Source organism: Haliaeetus albicilla, chromosome Z (assembly GCF_947461875.1).
Source record: "Haliaeetus albicilla chromosome Z, bHalAlb1.1, whole genome shotgun sequence".
Classification (NCBI taxonomy): Eukaryota; Metazoa; Chordata; class Aves; order Accipitriformes; family Accipitridae; genus Haliaeetus; species Haliaeetus albicilla.
This window is the reverse complement of record NC_091516.1, coordinates 41,310,748-41,330,963: the sequence shown is the minus strand read 5'-3', so window position 1 is coordinate 41,330,963 and position 20,216 is coordinate 41,310,748. Positions and strand designations below refer to the sequence as shown.

The 20,216-nt window shown below is 44.5% G+C and overlaps 1 protein-coding gene across 6 annotated transcripts in view; it reads right to left on the bottom strand.

The window, feature by feature from the left end:
• ABCA1 (ATP binding cassette subfamily A member 1) overlaps window positions 1–20,216 on the bottom strand; it is a 384,145-nt gene that overhangs the window by 347,714 nt on the left and 16,215 nt on the right. For all 6 annotated transcript variants that reach the window (XR_011323420.1, XM_069777312.1, XM_069777317.1 and 3 more), the window contains 4 exons: window positions 19,859–20,005; window positions 14,128–14,221; window positions 10,082–10,223; window positions 9,038–9,159 (listed from right to left, as the gene is read on the bottom strand). Coding sequence is in view for 5 of the 6 variants with exons in the window: in XM_069777312.1 (XP_069633413.1) it covers window positions 9,038–9,159; window positions 10,082–10,223; window positions 14,128–14,221; window positions 19,859–19,924 (424 nt within the window). In the remaining variant the exon portion in view is untranslated. The remainder of the gene's footprint in view (window positions 1–9,037; window positions 9,160–10,081; window positions 10,224–14,127; window positions 14,222–19,858; window positions 20,006–20,216) is intronic.

The window sequence follows — 20,216 nt, the reverse complement described above, 5'->3', positions numbered from 1 at the left end:
CTGAGTTCATCCTTCAGTTTTGTATTCTTCTGGACTGTCAGTATCCTAATCATTCCTTCCCTTCAGTACTGACATTAACTTGCTGACTGAAAATACACCTTGGAGTAGTTGCGCAAATATCAGCATCCACTATGTTTTACTCAGAGGACAGAAACATGACTAGTAGAGACAGACAAGAGCAGTGCCTCTTGTTGCTCTAGGAACCTGGTCCTGTGTACCAGTCCCAAAGCAGTGCAGTTAACACGAACAAAATTGAGTGTGTGCTGCTGCAGACGTCTTCTGCATTATTTATATGGATGCACCAGTAAAGTTCTTTGCACTTTCTTCAGGTAGCAGCAACAAATAACATGAAAAGGAAGAAAAGGAACCAGGTAGGTGAAGACACTTGTGGTCTTAAAGGGCTACTCCATTGTCTTGATTTCTGTTCTCTGGCTTTACAGCACACTTTTCCCAACCTGCTGGGCAGTGTGCAAGTATGTGAACAGAGCAGGGTAGTAACATAGGTGAGCAGAGATATCTGATCGCTGCTGACCACATCATCACACAGCTGTGCCTTTGCTATGAGGAAAGTTGTTGGGACAATGCACCTTCATGTCTGCATCTTGTCTCAAGTGGCAAAGCACTTTTTTCCTACTGTTCTGAAGCAGCATTTTGTCGTCTGAAGACAACAGGTGCTCCGTTCCTAAGCAGCTAGTTGGCACAAGTCAGAACAAGCACGCACACTTGAGATATTGCTATCTTTGCAGTAAGCTGTCTTTGTCCCATCAGCAAATCCCCTTCTGGCATATATGTATGCTCAGTCAGCCTCAGATATAGTCCAGTTATGTTTCAGCTGCACTTGTTAAAATAGATGGAGACTACAAGGAAAGGACCTCCTCAGATGTAATAGTTTATGCTTATTAATTTCTGGCTAGCTGTAGTCATGCAAACCTTCTGCCAGTGTCAACCAAAAAGGCATCCAAGGACTAACTCAGGTAGTATTTGCCTCTCAAAAGATACATTTAGAAGAATGGAAATGTTCAGGGAGGGGAAAAAAAAAATAACTAAAAACCACCCTGCAGGAAAGGGTCTTTATTTAAAATCCCTTAAAAGGGTCTTCTATTGCACCACCCTTAAAACTAAAACTAAATTAGAAAGGGAAGGAAACTTTGGCTGTTTACAGAGGATGTGTGTCAGATCAGCCTGAATCTCATCCACATATAGCTTAGTGCTGCCAGGTCAGCATAAAAAAAAAAGCTAGGGCAAGGTCTTCAGCTAACAGATGAGCTACATACATACTAAATTTTCAGAGCTACACCAATTTTTCATCACCTGAGGATTTTATGCCACACAGGCATAAGCAATATGTAGTTTTAACAAACTCAGTTAATCACGAACACTTTGTTAATACATAAAAATATGTATAATTTTTTTTTATTCTGCAGCTTTTTCCATTTGATTTCAAAGGATTTTTCCAGAATTTTGGAAAAAAAAGACCCCATACACAAAGTATGATACAAGCATAAAACCTGTAACCTGAACTAAAAATGCATCTCAAACAAGATGCAACCACTACTTGATAAAACACAGCAACAGCAAAAAAAAACCCCAACCCCAAAACCTAGGGTTGGAAGTGAGGAATGTTGTAGTTTGTTGAAGCTGCAAAGAAATTTAGCAACAGGTGGTAGAATACGTTGTTTGATTTTAGCCAGGATCCTAGCATTAACACTCACTTATTTTATGCCCAAAAATATTTAAATAGAACAGCATGTTTCCCATGAAAAAGGCTGCCTACAAAAATTAAACTTCCATGGATTTTCAAAAAAATTCAGTCAAGCAGTGCTCTATCCTGGGTAAAAACAAACTTTGATTCAACATCAACAATATTTCAAAGCCACCACCTTTTATTGCATCCTGACTTCACTGAAAACTGCCACATCCTACTGTGTTCAGAATGAGGCCTCCAGTTCCTTGGCAGTTGTTTATTTAGCTCACAGGAATGCTGTAAAAATTAGGTAATAAGTGTTCATAATGCACACTGAAGATGAAATGTATTATTACTGGAGAAGACTCCAAAGCTGAAAATTAACTTGAGAGATATGGGAGGTCAGATCTGAATTAGGCACTCTGGCCTCAGTACCAAGTCGGACACAGAAGTGGACAGGGCTTTTTCCAACTGTGGCAATTTTGTAATCACCACTCTCATGAGAGGTCACCCCCATGGAAATCCCCTGACAAAGCTGAACTTTCCACCAGATGACAGTGGTACATATTTCCTAGGGAACCACTAGCACCAAGCTCAATGTAAAAAGTCTCTATCCCACTCTCTCAACCAACCTCAGGCTGTAGCTTAAATAGACCAAATGCAATCTTCCACAGATCAGGCAATTTATTGAGATTGAGATTAGAATTGACTGAGAACAAATCCAGAAATTGTGTCAGAGTGGAAAACATAGAAAATAAATGCAAATTGAAGTGAACACTGAGCGTAAGCTTTCGGCAACATAATGCTGGTATTAGCAAGCTGTACTGATAAGGTTGCATACAAAAAGAGGGAGATAATAGGAGAGCATGAAAGCTGCAATTATTTATTTAACACTCTCCATTCTAGTCGCTGGTTCAAAATAAAAGTCAGTGTTGACAGCCCAGGCTGAAGAGTTTTAGGAGACTGGAGAAAGCACCCAAAACTTTTTAATACTGTCCTGCTTCTGCAGCACATGCCAAAATTACTTACACTGTGACAAGCACAGTAAGCAATTCTTGTTTTCTTTATCATTGTGTCTTTACCTAGACAAGTTAACAGCAAGATAAAGATGGCCCCTTTAAGATTTGGTATCTGCTGGAATAGTTGGGCTGCTAATTGTAGATATCAGCACTGTTGGCTTCCCCGCATGCAGCTAAACCATTAGCTGGCACCATCAGGTTAGCTGGTCTTAAAGTAACCAAATTGCCAGTGCAGCCCTTCACCAGTGGAAACCAATGCTTGCGATTCTCCTCATGTGTTTTTAACAGGGTTCATACAGTCTTCTGTGATAAACTTCTCAGAAATGTTTTTCTCAAGCTCCTGTCACCTAGTATTGTGCAGACACTACAGCAAGGCCAGATTTAATACTGCATGAGTTCTCAATTCCACTTTCAAAGGGATTTCAGTCTTTCCTCCCACATCCACACACATCCACCTAGAATCCCAGCTGACATAATTCTAAACCTCTCACTTCAAAAGCATCTCAGCAGAAGGGAAGTTCGGACCAAAACCAGGCACCAAAGCCCAGTTCTGCAGGATCAGAAGACAGCGACACACACTATGCTGTATCTGTTTACCCATCTCAACCTCTAAGCAAAGTCATGTAATAACAATGCTGTTACAGACAAAGAAACCTCTGAAAGTTCATGGACAGCCCCATGGGAAAAAAGTATGATTCTCCTGGTAATAGATTTAATGCTGCAGTAGTCCTTTGTGCCTATACCTCTATCATCATCATTTTACTACTTTAATCTCATCTTTGGCTTCAAAACATCAAAGAAAGCAGAGGTAGACTCTATTGAAAGTGGTAACATTTGCACTAATAAAAGCTGCATACCTAACAGTCCAACACACAACTTGGGACCCACACTGCCATAAGTCTTCTCTACCTTTGCATATCTCTTGACTGTCAGCCTCCCAGTTTCAAGTTCAGGACAGAAAAAAATAACAGACCCATTGGGTTCACACAGACTTTGTCCACCACCTGTAGTAAAGGAATTCAAGTGCCCTTCCAAAAATGTTTTTGAAAGGTTTTTCCAGAAGATCTGCAGTTGCCTGCACAACTTCCATTCACTTGCCAAAAAAAAAAAAAAAAAAAAAAAAAAGAGAGAAAGGGAGAAATCAAGTCTGTGCTGCTCAGCAACCCAGTGATTTGAAGAAGAAATTAGGCAAATGTGGGAGAACTGCCACGTGTACCTGAATCTCCTCACTGCCCAATCAACTTGGCACACTACAAAACGCTTTGTGCCATCCACGTACCCAGTACTGGCTGCTTGTTCTACTTGCTCCATCCTGACAGACCGCACCTGACCAAAGCAGAAATCACACTGGTTCCCACGCAGTCCTGGGCCCCCCTTCCTGGCTGGATGCTTCAGGCTGGGAGGCAGCAGCAGCCAGGAACACCCTGTGGAGTTATGCTGAGGGCTAACGCAAAGTAACCCATACTGAAAACACAAAGGTAAAGCAGCCTTCCTACCCACCCCTACAAGTCAAGATCTCTCTACTGATACCACAAGGGCAGCATTTTTGGCAACATCTTCCCCAGGCTAGAGGAAAGGGAAGGACCTGCACATCACTATGGAGTAAGCATCAGACAACCCAGTTGTATATTTACGTGCAACCATGCAATGGCAGGAATGCCGCCCTGCTGCAGTTGGTGTCTGCAGGTATTTCCAGGGGTGAAGGCCACCTGGACATAATGGTTTGTTAGTCCTCATTCTAGCCTAGCTGGTTTCTGCCAGGATCCTTCCTGAGGGAAGTCAGGGATGAAGCCAGCTTAATTAGGGAGAGGCAGGCAGGTATAAGAATCAATGCGAATGCTTAGCTTGAGGGCATGGGGTCATTTTTCTTAGGGAGAAGACACTGAGGAGGCAGTTAGCTATCACTTTAACATCACCGAGTAGATAATGCACAACATCCTGTTTCCCTGAGCACTCCGATAATCATATAGCAGGACACACACCACCAGAAAGCCTCTCCCAAGGCTGCTCTTCAGCCCAAGCCCTCCATCATCCTTTACCTGTTAAATAAAAGTAGCACTAATTGCAGCCTGTCTGGTCAGTGCTAACTCCTTCAGTCTCAACATCTGTCTGTGCAGCAGTGTGCAACATCAGCAGAGGATGCCACCCACCTGATGTTTCTCCCACACCATGAGCAATACTAATCCAGCAAACTGGGAAAGGCAGGGCACATGTGGAATAATAGCCTGAGATCTGATGCAATTTCTTAGGCGATGTTTGTTTCCCTCTGCCTATTCCAATGCTCCATTTTTGTTTAGTTGGGTTGACTTCAAGAAAACTAGAAACACGCCCTTTGGGATCACTGAAAACTAAGAGCCATGAAGCAAACACCAGCTCAACTGGCTTGTACGTGCAACTGTTAGCAACAACCAAAGAAGGTGGCTTTAATTTTACCTTTTGATTTATTACCACATGGCACTGCAGAACAAAGTATTTGGGAGCCCTGTAGAGAGAAGGAAGAAAAGAAAGCGTGCCTTAGAGCCCACAGCAAGCTGTATCTCCACCTTTTAAAAAAGGAGACAAGCTTATTTCTTGCAAACACTTTATCCTCTGCTAAACAGCACTGAGGCCAGTTGCAAATCCAGCACCTGCAAGCAGTGAGCCAAACCTACTGCAGGTGGCAATCCCAGCAGCCATGTCATGCTCTTGGATGTGCTGTCACCAAGGTCTTTGACTCTCTGTTCTGATTTGCACTCTGCCTTATCATGAGTGTTGAAGACCTTGGTGACATTGCTGGACAGAGATGTAACAAGTGCTGGGAAGGAGAGGGCACCTGGCACCTCCCTGCAAAATTGATTATGTTAAAGTATGTGTGTGCCTGCACGTAGATTTCACCGCTCAGGGTTCGCTGAAAGTGTCCCTAGAACAGCAGCACCCATACAGCACGATTGCTGCCTGTGCTGAACTCCCTCACTCCACCAGTTAGTACTTAATCCTGGCCAGAAAAGATGTTATATGAAGCAAGGGTGGGCTGTTTCCTACTGGTAACACCTTCCCCTCTCTCCATCGGAGAGCTCTTCTGGAGCTCAGAGCAGCAGAGAACAGGAGCCATTCCGCAAACTCCTGGACATACAGCCCTGTTATGAAGGATTACCCCCTATCTCATCAAGAAGTGACTGAGATGCAAAGCCCGCTGGCATGAGTGCACAGCACTGCCTGAACAAAATCTTAGTGTCCTACCTTGTCTGCAACCAAGACACTGACTTGCAGGCACCTGTGTAAACACCCTGGCATCTTAAGCAAGCCTCCCTTCCCCAGAGTTCAACATACGCCTAATTTCAGATCAGACAACAAATAGTCACACCTTGAACGTTAGTTTGTGAGGGTTGTTTTAAACAAGCTTGAAGGGAAAGGACTTTGGCAAATGTTCCCTAAACACATTCAAATATCTGAAGCCAAATACAGACATACATGCTCTGCATGACTAGCATTGGAACAAAATCTATACCACAGTTCCAATTTGTATGCTAGTAATGGAAGATCACCTCCAGAAGCCTGTTTCAAAGCTGTCAGGCAACAGTGGCAAGCATGTGTGGAAGCAGGACATCACACCAGCATGAGGGGGCATGAAGGAGCTGCAGAGACTGCAGCAGAGCCCACATCACACAGTAGGGAGCATACGGTCCCGCCCACTGAGGAAACACAAGCTGCAAAGCTGCATCTCTCTGCACCACTGATCCACATGGCTTCAGTTCCAGGCCAGAGCTGGAACAGAGTATTACAGATGTTTTCATCAGGTAATTAGCCCTCCTGCTAATTGGGGAAATACATGTATAAAGGCAGTGCTTTCAGGTTTGGAGACGTGCTTACATCTGACATCCAATTCTACTGTCGTCTTAGGTTCCTAGAGTCACTGAAGGAAATACTCCACAGAGGGAAGGATTTAAGCATCTCTCACACCTCACTGTCAACAGCAGCTGAAGGGTTGACCTGTAGTTCCCTTCCCTGCACAAGCAGGCATCTAAGCACTGCTACGCATAAATACACAAGTACTTGTAAGATTAGAGGATGCTGTTTTATGCATGCTGACAGAGAATGAATCAGGCAGCCAAGGAGTGGGCAGCAGGGACCCTCAAGTTGGAGGCTTTGTAAATGAGCATATCATGAGAAGGACAAACAGGCTTTGTTCTCTGTAAGTCTTACCAACAATGGGCAGTCTGTCATTCTAATGACACAGAGGCTTGATTTTTTTATTACACATTTGAAATATTTCATTATAGAAATATGATCTTTGATGACTAGTCTGAGGCTTATTTTTGCAGTCAGTCTGCTAGTCTTTATAGTAGAGAGAAACAGGAGCCTTCTGACTTGCAACTTGTACAATACTCCCTATGCAAAATGCTTCTTGGTATCACCCCTCCCCCTCAAACCTTCCCAGCAATGAGAGCTTCAGCTTATAGGTTTGACAGTTTTCTTGTAAATGTCCGTGTCTGATGTTCATTGCATGTTTCAGTACAAAACACCAGCATCTACTCTCTTTAGAAGAATTAACTTGCAGATACTACTGCGGGCACAAAGTGTAAAATCCAGTAACAGCAGCATCCATCATTCTGACAAAGAGAGCTTGTTCCCACAAGACCATCAAGTCAAACCACAGGTTTGAAGAGGTCCATGAAAAACAGCATTAAACCTCTCTTTGGGAAATGGTAATCTTAACTCATTTTGGCTGTGTCCATTTTGTGTCCATCTCTGCACAAAGGGTTCACTCTGCATCCTCTCCCTCTTAAAACTGCTGCAGATTTAGGTAAAAGCATGACAATGCCACTTAACCAGCTCTCAGAGTAAAAAGAGGGGAGCCCGGTGGTACGGATATTGAGCCCAGCAAGAAGGGTGTCCCTTATACATAAGTAAAAAGTATCAACTAATGCTCAGAGTCAGTAGACCACAGTATCACCTGCAGATCTGATCACATCAGGATTCTGCACAGTCCTGAAGGGGAGAGGAAGGTTATATATCCAAGACAAATCCCTTGCACAGTTTGTGTCTGTACATACAGCCAGTGCACACCTGCCAACCTGTCACGAACAACACAGATTATTTCAAAGTGACCTGCAATGTACTGAGCAACACAGGAAAGGATGTAAAAACACCATCTCTGCTTTAGAAGGGTGCTCAGGACACACATCAGACACAAAACTATTCACATCATACCAGGTCAGATATTTTTCTTCCTGAAGCCTGCCTGAGCCATGCTCAAATGAAGAAAGCTAGGAAGAGCCACCACAACTGTAAAACAAGGGACAACTTTCACAAAACACTGTAATACCACCTACATTCAAAGAGCTCCACATGCCTGGATAGAGGCTGTAGGCAAAGACAGTCGATGGCTGTGTTCCCTGCTCTATTTCTTTCTAAACCATTACTTTCCATCACTTCCAATAGACACATGCAGCACTAAGACAGCGGCCAAGAGAAATAATCTTAAAGAGTACCCCACGAAACTCTAACAAGTTGCCATGTCAGAGAGACCTGGCAATAATGAGAGACACGCCACACTTCCTGAGACTGGGCAGAGCTATTTCATGTCCCACCTCTGCTGCAAGCATCCTGTGTGATCTCACACTAGTCATTTATCTGCATGGGACAGGAAGGCACATCAGACCTTCTCGCACAAGCTAAAAATGGAGTGATCCTCATTTTTCATGGCAAACAGGGCTGCATGAGCCCCCAAGACAAAACATTTTCTTTTGGACCCTGCCATTCAAAATCCTGCCAGACAATAGCAGAGAATGAAGTATCCTACATTAAACAGTCATATGGAAACACAAAAACCAAGAACGGAAATGAAGACTTCATTGTCAGATAATAATCAGCTTTGAGTTTATACACTGGAGGCCAACATCAGCTTTTCCTCATCTGTGTTCTTCCAGCGCACTTCCCTCTGGAGCTCAGGGGGTAGAGCGCTAAATTGCAGCTACATTGCATTCACCGCTTCACTGACAAAATAGCAAAATAATTAGTGTTTTCCAAAAAGACACAATAAAACTCCTTTGAGAAAGTCAGCATTTTAAGTGACTTCAGTGGGCTGAGGATTGTAATTTCACATCCAAAACAGCTGCTATTCTTGGCATTACAGACCATCCCTTTTCTCATCTGCCGAAGAAGCTAAAGAGCATACAAAGCTCTGACACAAGAGAGGCTTGAGGTACTTCTGCAGCATTGGAAAGCATTTGATGAGCGGTAAATTATAACCATGCACTTTCCCATTATGGCACATTTCAGAAATTTATACACATGAGGAATTAACCAGGCCAGAAATGCCAGATGTAGGTGGCTCTTTCTACTATGCCGTTACCTGAGCCAGAGGAGTTTCCCAGCTTGCGCAGTTTTCCCAGGACATTCTGGACATCCTTTATGCTTGTGTCCTGTTGGCTGTACAAGAGTAACCTCTTGGCATCTGAGAACAGGCGGGAAACACTAGTGACAGGAAAACACAAAAACAAACAGCAGTCATCAGCTCTGTGAGCCAGCATCCACAGATACAGTTTTACATCCCAGTTCCAAAGTTCAGTCCCTTTCAGTTATGCCACTGCCTTCTGCAGTACAATAAGCCCTTTCTTCAGTGACCACCCTGGGACAATCCAAAAGAGCCTAATAAAAGATGGCTGCTAATGCAAGGTCAAACAAAGTTACATTGGGAACCTCCATGAATTTGGAAGTGTTTATTTAAGACTGGGATGGAGAGGGCCTCCTGCTGCCTATAAACTGCTTCCTCTTAGAAGCATAATAATTTAAGTACGCCCTTGCTCCTTTCAAATGCTTCTCCAGGTTGCAGACGCATTTTACTCCACATCAAGCGTAACTGCCCTGACAGTATGAATGCAGCAAGCATGGCAGGGTATGAGGAAGCTGGCCGTAAATTGAGCTTTCTGCAACACATTAGGCAGTACTAAATGACAAATGTCAGGGGGTATCCCCCAGACCTGCTCTTCAACTGCCCCTCACTCTACACTGCCCGTCTCAGAAGTTTGTTAACCAAGGAAAGACGGTCTCTGAAAAAAGAGCTTAGGCCTTGCCTTTTTATGGGCAAAATTCTGAGCAACCAATAAGATAAGGGACACAAGTCCTCACCCAGGCAGAGCTTTTCATTCACCAAGAGCTTCAACTGCTTGGACTCAGGGATATTGCACACATACCAGCTCTCTGCTAGCCCCTCTGAACTTGGCAGCTGGAGAGCTTGGTACTTCAGTGATGGCAGGAACAGCAAAACCCTCAATACTGTAGGGTTACACAACTAGCTGATTACTGTAGGGTTACACACCTAGCTGATGACTCCCAAATATCCCTTTTCCACATATTCCCCCAAGAACAGACATGAGGAAAAAGCAGGCAGACTCACATGGAGGCATTGAAGTTACCAACAATGCCAGGGGCTTCCCCAGGAGTTGGGTAGCGGAAACAAGGATTGTTGGCATTACAGATGATCCCCTGTATCCATGGCAAGGTTCCTGCTGAAGGCATAGCTTTGTTTGGGAAGTGACCTAGAACAGAAACACAAGAGTTAGGAGACAGAAACACAGGATACAAGCCACTACCACACAGCACTGCATTTGAAAGGCAGTGCTAATCCTGTGCTGGTTACTGCCCCAAATTGCTTATGAGAGTGCAAAATTGCCAACACTAAGAAGGGCTGAGCTCATATTAAGTTCCCCACACAGCTCTAGCCTCCTCCACTGAAAAACTACACCTTGTTAAGCCTGTAGGAAAAGCTCTTCGCTACTTTCATCATTACAGCATTGGTTTTGGCCATGCTGACACAGATATGGTACTTCTTGCTGAGGAATCCCCAACAGCAGGCAACTCCAAAGCCTGGCAGTAGTGAGCACATGCACACACCTGCTTTTAACCGGCCACGCTTCTCTGGATTTGCATGCTTAACTAGATAAGGATTCAGCTTGAGGCCACACGGACAGCCCCAGTCAGGGTCTTCATTCTGAAGACCCATAATGTTTCTATTCAGTCCTTTTGGTTTTCAAAATCCACTCAACTCAATTACACACACTGTAATCACCAAGCAAAGGGTCAGCAATTGTGGGGTGGGTGCCTACATTGGTTTCTCTGAGATAAGTATGTCATTGCTGTCACATATTAGTGTGATTTCCAGACAGTCTTAAAACTTTAGAGTTCCTAGAACATTTAGGCACCTGCCTGCCATATTTCAAATCTTTTTGCTGAAGTCTAACTATTGTTACTAAAGATCTACTTAAGACATAACTCAGACTTTGTGTCCTGTTTACATTCTGCATTCTGGTCAAGAGTTAAAGCAGTAACAAAACTACTCATGGCCAATCTCCACCAGTACACCACTCAGGCACTTGTGAATGTCCTTCCCTCCAGCAACAGAGGAAGAAAGGCTTCCCTTTGTGTAATCCTGCACCTCAGACGAGCTGTCAGGCTGCTTTCTGCAAACAAACTCACTTCCTCACCCCCACACTAGGGAGGGGAGCACAGGAGATTTTAAGCCCCTTCCCCAGTAGCTCTCGCAGCTACTCAAAGTAGCTACTCAAGGCTTTGACCACGAGATGCACATTCTCCCCTCTGGTACCCACCTCACCCTCACAGCATGCCTGCGATCACACAGGGGGCTGGCTCCCTACCTCCCCAGACACAATGGAGGTACCAGAACCCCAGGATGAAGAGTGGTCGAAGCTGCTGAATTACAGCAAGGCTGGTTAATGTAGGTGGCTGAAGGAAGATGGGGAGCTTATCAGCCCTCCCTGGAGAAAGCCAAGGACTCTGTCCAGGAGAAAGGTGAAGGAACCGAAGGTTCATTGTTTCCAGCATGCAGGGGACTGTTTGTTCCGAGTTCTCTGTTTAAAATAGAAAAGCTATTTACCTGAGCTCTCTGGGTTTTGTTTCATTCTGCTTTTTTGTTCTTCTTGGCTGAGGGGCTGGGGGGGCAGGGGGAAGAGGAAAAATGCCAAGACTTTCCGATTCTTTTCATAAAATTTCCCAGAGAATCACCTTCTCTCCCCTCCATGCCTTTTATTTTACATGGCTAAGAGCTCAAAAAAACTACTAAAAGCAGTATGAAAAGAGGAAGGGTGCATAAGAATTCATGGTAACTTTTTATATACAGTGAGGCATGTAACAGCAGTTTCTCATGGAGTAAAGCAGATTCTGCCAGTTTTAAGTCAGGTGAGTTACACAGAAAACAGTGTAACAGCACACCGTTTTCAGTGGCATTGATGCATACATCTAGCTTTTCAGTAGATATTAAAGTCACTTTTTGTCAGATTTTTTTTCCCCCAAATGAAGTGCATTTTGAATACCTTAAAGGGTTAAAGGAACAGAAAAGCCAAACTCTACAAGACACAAGTCAGCAATCTCGCTCAAATGCAATCCAAGATGCCTTCTCTGGCTGGTCTGATGAAAGCCATTAACTATCACTTAAGAGCTAGCAAAATTTTCCCCTGTGTTTTCAGAAGAAGGTTCCTCACAATAGGCCAGGCTTCTAGAAATAAAAAATCCTGACTGGAAAGTCGGGCCACAGAAACAGCCCAGTCCTTGGTTCTTCTCCTCAAACAGGAAAAGAGAACTGAAAATCAGATCTGTTGAAAAAGACTATAACATTAAAATATCGAGGCTATCTGGAGGCTACAAAGCACTTGCATGCAGCTCTGTTACTGCTATCATCGGGCATTACCTGCAAGTGATTTCATAACAGTATACAGTGCTGCCACTAGAGATAACAATCCTGTTTCCCTTAAGGCATCCACAGGGTTGCCACAGAGTTCACCGTGAACTCAAGGTTTCTTTCTTTCTATCTCTGCTCACAGTTCAGCAAAAAATGTTCCACTATACAACACATCAGCATCCATCAGCATATGAGTAAACATTCAATGAAATCAGTCCACACTTAAATGAAATTTAGTTACCTGTTCTCAGAAGCTTTTCAAAAAACGGAGAGAAGTTAACCATAAAAAGTGAATTAAAAAACTACCACATGCCCTACACTCTACAATTCCTTACGACAACACAGGGAGCAGGCAGACAAAACAACATCAGTCAACATAAATGGGAAGGAAAAAGGGCTGCAGGTGAAAGCCTCAAAACTCTGCTTGTGACACCAGGGTGCCAGAGCAAAGGATTTACAAGGAGGCTAGTGACCAACAAGCCCAATCTAAACAGCATTATGAAAAGGCAGTTCTTGCTAGGTTTGAATTTATATACAGCACTGCCACAGCTGAGAAATTACCATTGAGGCTGCTATTTACACCAGCTGAGTAGACTGCTGATTGCTTCTCTTCAGCTCTATGTCCTTATTACAGGCATCTCCTAATGCCACTGTACATCCAGTCAGAACAGCCAATTCAAATGCCATGCAGCTAAGTATGAGATTTAATTTAGGGAAGCTTCAATTACCCTGCCAAGCACTGTAGCAAGTGAGTTAAGCAGTACATGGGACCAGCAGCATCCAAAATGTAACGGGAAACTGCAAACATTAACACTTCAGCTTTGAAAGGATCCTTGCTAGCTTGAAAGCCTACCAAGCAGCACAAAATGCCCCAGCCACTGCAAAGAACCACGGGGTAAGTGCTGTAAGAGCTAGTTCTCTATCCATTTTAAGAATGAAGCACTTCAGAACGCCCTCCGGAATCATGTTGTGCTGACCCTTAAACCTTACCCTGCAGTAATCAGGCAAAGGAAAGATAAACAAAGAGCTCTTCCACAGTCAGCTAATTGCAGCATGAGATTGTCACCAATCACAGTAAGACAAAGCATGTTGCTAATAAACGAGTCATGCTTCCTATATCAAATGGCAACCAACAAAGGCCTAAAGATTGCCATTTGCAGAGCAAGGATAAGCTTCCTTTGAAAAAGCAGAAATGTGCCCGTTAAAGAGAAAAGTAGAATAGTTTTTCCCCACAAATGTATGACTGCTGAATCTACTGAATACAGAGCTGACAGTCTAATGGTTAAAAGGAATGGAAGTGCTCTTGTGCTCTTCGTATGTGATACATTAACCCACATTACTGCCTGAAAACAAGATTGCTTTCTTACAGATCTGAACACTGCTTTCTTTTTATAGTAAGTCACATACAGATCAACAATGAGAAGTAAGACTTGGGTTCTGTGTGGGTTTTGCAGACTTGTCACAGTTTTACAGCAAATACTCAGCTAATACATTATAAATGCAAATGCAAAAAATGAGAAACGGCAAGAAAAACAGCAGCAATGTACAGTTCTGGAGCAGTATTAACATGTCAGAACACACTACAGTCCCCAAGGTGGAAGGAAAGGTGCCATTAAAACTTCCCTGAAGATTTCTGACTGAAGTATGCAACCACTGCCCCTGCTCTCTGCATCTTGCCAGCTACATTATTACGTTCTAACCACGAAACAACAACCATTCTGGGTGCAGCTGCTGTGCTTGGTACTTACATTCATGCTGCTCATAGGGCGGATATGAAAGTCTTACAGAGATCAGGATGAAGAAGATAAACAGAGGCCAGGCAACTTCGATCAGCAGCTGGAACTGGAAACAATAAAAGACAAAATATTAAGACATCATATTCAAAATACAGGACATAACAGAGGTTCCAGGACAATCCACTTTTAAGCCAGGACAGTTTTGCAAGCACTGCCTGACTTTGCTTTGCCTATGCATTCCAGGACCAGGAAGTTTGTTCCTCCAGCTTCAGAGGATAATCTGCAAAGAATTACAGGCTTTTCTTATTGATATATGCCAGTTATGGGACTAAACTAGATGTGCTTAAGGGCTATTTTTGGCTTCCTTTTAGAGTTCCTTTTGTCCCCTGACTGAAAGAAACCTTCCAATGAATCTTCCCAGCAACGCGCTGAATTTTTGGCCTCATATTTTAGAGGTAGTGGGAAGTACTTGCATCCCATTCTCACAGTGAACCATTAAGCTTCTACCCCAACACATCAGGCAGGGAAATTGTGCTTGTGCATAGCTATGCCAAATCTTTCAGTTTCAGTGCTGCAGAAGTATATTGGTATCAGGAAAGCAGAGCTACTAAGATTAATCTCATACCCAGTTATTGTTTTGTTCTAATGTATGTTTGTTCCCAAAGGTAGGCACCTACTGGCCCAGGGTACCTACAGATAGGCAGTGAGTGTCAGGCAATGACATAAAATTTAAGACAAGAATATAAGAAAGGCCTGCTATTAAATGCAGAGCATTTTTTTTAGACAGAGAATTGAAGCACAGAAAAATTCACTGGGATCAACCACATCCCACAGAAGCTTCTGAGACACAAGCTGATGTTTCCAAGGCTTGAGCTTCACCAGCCACACTCCTCCTTTCCCACTCCAGAAATGCTGCCCAAACATGCATTTTAGGTAAGCCATGAGACAAGGAAAAACTGAAAGCTTTTTGTTGCTGCTTATGTTTTTCCTCCTTTGGGAGAGGGAAACCAGAGTGTTTTCTCAGTCAAGTAAAGAGAAATCTTTTCCCCTTCTTTCCTGGAAAACCCTGTCTTTTCTAACAAGATGTCTACATCGTTCTTACTACAGGCCAGGTAGGATAAGACCTGCATCCCAGTGGGAGAGAGAATCCACACACAGAAATGTGTTTTCCCATGTTACACCATTAGCAGCTAAAATTAGGCTCTGGACACTCAGCACAAGGCACTCCGTGCAAACTTTGAGGTGAGACTTCTAGGTGATTACTATACCTCCAAATAATCTCACACCGAAAAAACAGTGCATTAAAACAAATGCCACTTCATCCAGCAGAGGAAACCATCTAGGATGGCTCTTCACATATACCCTTAATTGCTGACATCCAACCAAACAGCAACCCTATCTAAAAGACATGACAATTGAGCATCAGAGGCTCCCAGGCACTCCTGGTAACAGTGCCAGCCTCTGCAGGATGAGTTTGGGATACTGTTTCCCACCCGTTATTTTTCATGCACCTACTGTATGACTACTGGATGAGAAACTCCACTGACACCATGCCAACAAAGATGCCAGGAAGATGTCTCACTATCTTTGGTTTCTGTTTTCACAATAAGCAGTGTAGTGGCAGCACATACACAAGCCACTAACAGTGACAGCCTGCTTCATTCTGCATTAAACAGTGATCTGGCTCCCAGAGGTCAGAGATGCTCAGACCTAGGACACTAACAACTTGTCTACTCCTTCCCTTTTCAGGATCCCCTCACAGCTGCTGCCAGGATGATGTAGCAGGACTCTTCCTCCTGTTGACAGAAAGGTGGCTGTGAAGCCAGGACAAGACATTCCCTCTGCCAGCATCGATGGCCATGCTCTGGCACGCATCACGGCCCTCTGCCACCCTGGCTGTAGGCAAGGAGCATGCATCCCAAGTGACTGCTACTACACTGCCTGGGGAAGAGTGGTGTCAGCTGGGCTTGTGGAGGCTTCTCAGGGCAACCAAGGAGGCCAGAAAGCCTCTTGCAGCCCTGCGACTACTACAGAACCAGCAACAAAATGCTGCCCTTAAGATCAAGCCCTGGCTTGCTTGGAGAAATATCAGCCCCAGCCACACCACACTGGGGGGGTACAATAGTGCCCGAATGGCCCTGTTGTTGAACGGGGAGCCTGGCTTCCTGCACACATAGCTCCTCTTTCGCATGCCTGGTGATGGTTAATTACAGATTACACAATCATGAAGGTAACCACATGTGGGCTGTATGCTTCTGCACAGGCAACATGTCTAACTTTGCAGATTGACAGGCTTGGGGAGGACCGAGAAAGGCGGGATGCAGCTTGGACTGACCGAGTTGCACCTTTACAGCTGAAGACTGCTGCATCATGGCAGCCAGTGAAATGCTACTTAGTGAAACACAGCTGGCAACTGCTGCACCAGAGGCTTGCACAGGGTCAAGCTCAATGTGTCAGCAGCATTTCAACAGAGAGTTTGGACTCCCTGGCCAGCCTCTTCTGCTGTTCAACAAAAAACTGAATTCTCTTCCTTTGCTCCTAGAGGTCAGTAGCTTCCTTCCTCTACTGCTTCCTGACCTTCCTGTGACAGCACTTCTCATCCACTTTGGCCTTTGCAGAGGAAGACACAGGGATACTAAAGGAGACACATCTCACTCCTATTCATACTAAATAGATACTGAAAAATCAAGTCCCCTCACCCACTTTTGTCCTGCAACTACTAGAGCAGCCTGGTAAACAGTTAAATGAATCTTCAAACCTCCAGCTCCTCTGCTACCCCTGCTCCATCTGGAGTTGAACGAGGAACATCCCATTTGCACATGGCAGGTGAATTCAGAGGCAGCACTTGGCCAAGAACAAACTGCTCCTAATTTTACTGAAGCTAGTCCCCAAAGCAAGCCCAATTTACACCAGTTGGCTGGTGATGCAGGGTACGATTAAATATTGAGATCTACACTGTGTCAACAGGAAATCTGTTGAGCAAGAGCTAACCAACTATCACCCCATCTCACTGCCAACCACACTCCCCACTTTTATGGTCCAGTTTCAATGCAGGGAGCTACAAGCAGCTGACCAGTCTCTCCATGCAAATTTGAGGTGTCCTATTTGCAAGACAGCAGGGAGAGAGAAATGTTTTTGCACAGTGACCCCTGAACATGATTTTTCTTTCCTCCTCTCCCCCTGTAAACTCCTTCCCCCCATTCCAGTGCAGTTGGAAGTTATCCAGTACAAAGTAACACTTGAATTGCACACTCAGGCTGAGCTTTGAACCCAGCTTTCGCAAGGCAGCCCAAACTCACAGCAGCCAAGGAGACGGTTTGGTGGGAAGCAAAGGCTAGCCCACACTTCTTGTGGGAAGAAGGGTAAGGATCAAACTATTTCTGGGCTACAGCTTCAGTTAAGTACAAATGGGAGAGAGCCATCACCAATAGACCCAGCTCAAGGACCCTGGTCTCCTAACAGTAAAGCAAATAGATGAATCAATGTGCAGCCATGGTCACAGCATGGCAAGAAGAGATATTCTGCTACTTCTCTGCCATTTTCTGTTAAGTGGCCTTTCCTTCTTGACATCTTCATGTAAAGCCCAAATGGGAACCATAATGAGAAAAATCCCACAGATACAGGAGCCACACAAAACCAAACAATGTCTCAGGCCTTCATTGTGAATTGACCAATAGTATCAGTGTGGAATAGAGACTATGAGCAGTTTCATGCCCTTTGGGCTACCTCATGGGAAACTGATACAAAAGGTGCCAGAAGATACCAAGAAATAGCTAAGCAGATCCAAGATCATGGCAAAACTACAAGCAGGAAGCTCTTTTTCACTGACACACACTTAGCCTACTGATCACCAAAGGATCCGAATGCACCTCTACTGCCCAGTAAGCTAGCCTACAGATACCTTGACAGGACATATATGCTAGACTCAACTTCAAGTAACCTTCAAACCTGATGCATTATTTTCAGAAGACCCTGACAAAAAAGCCATCATTCTCAGTGTAAAACTTAACTCCTCTGAAATCTCCTCCTGGCTTAACCAGTTTAAGCATTGCTTCAGAGGATGCATCAATGTCCTAGAGTTCCCCTAGTTGCTAAAGGCAGTCTGGGATTAGGTCAAGATTAAGATCTCTTAGTGGCAAGGAGGAAGAAACTGTTTTCAGCTCTAAGAGCCTAGGTTACACAGGCAATGGCTAAGAACAGCCTATCCTTTTTAGGAGCTGTAGCCAGTTTTGAGACTACCTTCCCCAGCTCCATTGCAACATTCTTCTAAACTATGAGGCTGTTCACAAGGTCAGGATGCTGGCCCATACATCCAGAGAGCAGAGAGCCTCACTCCTTGCAGCTGATAGAGCCCACAGTCTCTCAACTGGGCATCCTGCCCTGGGAGATCAAGGGTCCTGGAGTAAGGCCAAAAAACATGCAAATCACATAGCAACTCCTGCCATCACTGGCAGCTCTGTAACCACAGAGGTATACAGGAAAAGTCAAATATGCCATGAGCCCCCTTTGCCTGGTTTTATTTAAGAATGGACTAATTCCAGCTATGAATTCACTGGACACAACTCCTATGAAAACAAGCCTCAGACACCTGAGCAAAGACTTCAGAGACTGTCTCCATCTCCAGTGGTGAGTACGATAGCCTCGCCCCACCTCCTCTCCCTTGTGACTCTGAGTTTCTAAAACAACTCAGCCACAACCAGCTGGCAAGTAGCCTGACATTTGCAGGGTTCAGAAAGCTTATCAGAGAGACCACTTTCCACTCACCACCTCAGTAACTCATGTTCTCTTCACATTCCCTACTCATACCTCCTCAAGGTCAGATTTAACAGGACAGATCCTCTGCACAGACCTGTTACACAGGACATGCCCTTGTGCAACACAGTTATCCCCTAAATCCCTGGAGAGGAAATAGCATGTTTTCTATGGCTTTTTGCTGTCTGCAGGAGTTACAGCATCCTGTGAGGTCTCATTAATGTAAAGGCAGAAGAATTTTAAGAACACCATACTGGATTCATGCTCCTGTCACCACAAGAAGAAACTCTTGTTGCATATTTTCTATCTGAAGAGGTTATTCCCACACGGCTAACAGATGGTGAGGCCAGCACTTAAACTAATCAGAACACACCTTGGTAGAAAAACCAAGTTGCCTGGATTTGTCTCCAAGCCAGTGTAAGAACATCTCTCATGCCAGTCACTTAAACTACACCTCCTGTTGTAAAGTTACAAAACAGGCTTGGGTTTCTCTCCCTGATTAAAGAGATTGCAGATGCCTGCTATTGCCTCCACCACTTCTGCCATTACAAAGTGGCACAATTTTGTTGCTGTTGTTGCAGCCTGCAGCATTCAGAAGCTTTTGGACTCAAGCACACATCCCTGCAGTCTGACAATGCCCTACCTGCAGAGCTGAGCAGGTCATGGCACAGGTTTTCATTTCATATCTTCCTTGCTGCACATGGCAGTCACACACCCTCTCTGCCTGGTCTGACATGAGCATTTCAGTACTCTGACTCTCTCTCATGCTGGGATTCAGGACAGAAGTCTTGATCACCTTTGAGCCCTCTGGTTTCTGTCCACCCACCACTCTCTTCAATTTGAATCCAGTCTTTCCAAAGGCAGACCCAGTTGCTCTGCCAGGGACCACTAGAGGTAAAACATTAAGATACAGGACGTTTCCCCGTTCTGCTGAAGATCAAGCTACAGGGCTACAACTTAGACCTCAAAAACCCCTTCGGCTAATACTTACAGTCTGTCGTCTTCTGTAGGTGAAATTCTTCCATAGCAGCAATCCCAGCTGCGTCCAGAAAGCCATCTTCCTTCAGCAAAGCCTAGGAGCTCCTTTTGTGCAGCAGCAGTGGCAGTACAGAGCAGAGGTGATGTGGCTGGGCATTAACTGGGGGGGGGGGGGGGGGGGGAACAGGTGGAAAGGAAAAGCTGTGTCAGTCATAACAGAAGAGGCAACAAGAAAGGGGAAGGTGGAGGCTACACTGTGTGACCCCATGTAACCCTGCAGCCCACCATGGCACTCCCCACTGCTGCCTTCTTACCCCATACACTCCAGCCAAGTCTCACAGGTCTCAGTAAGCTCAGATTTAGACTGTCTC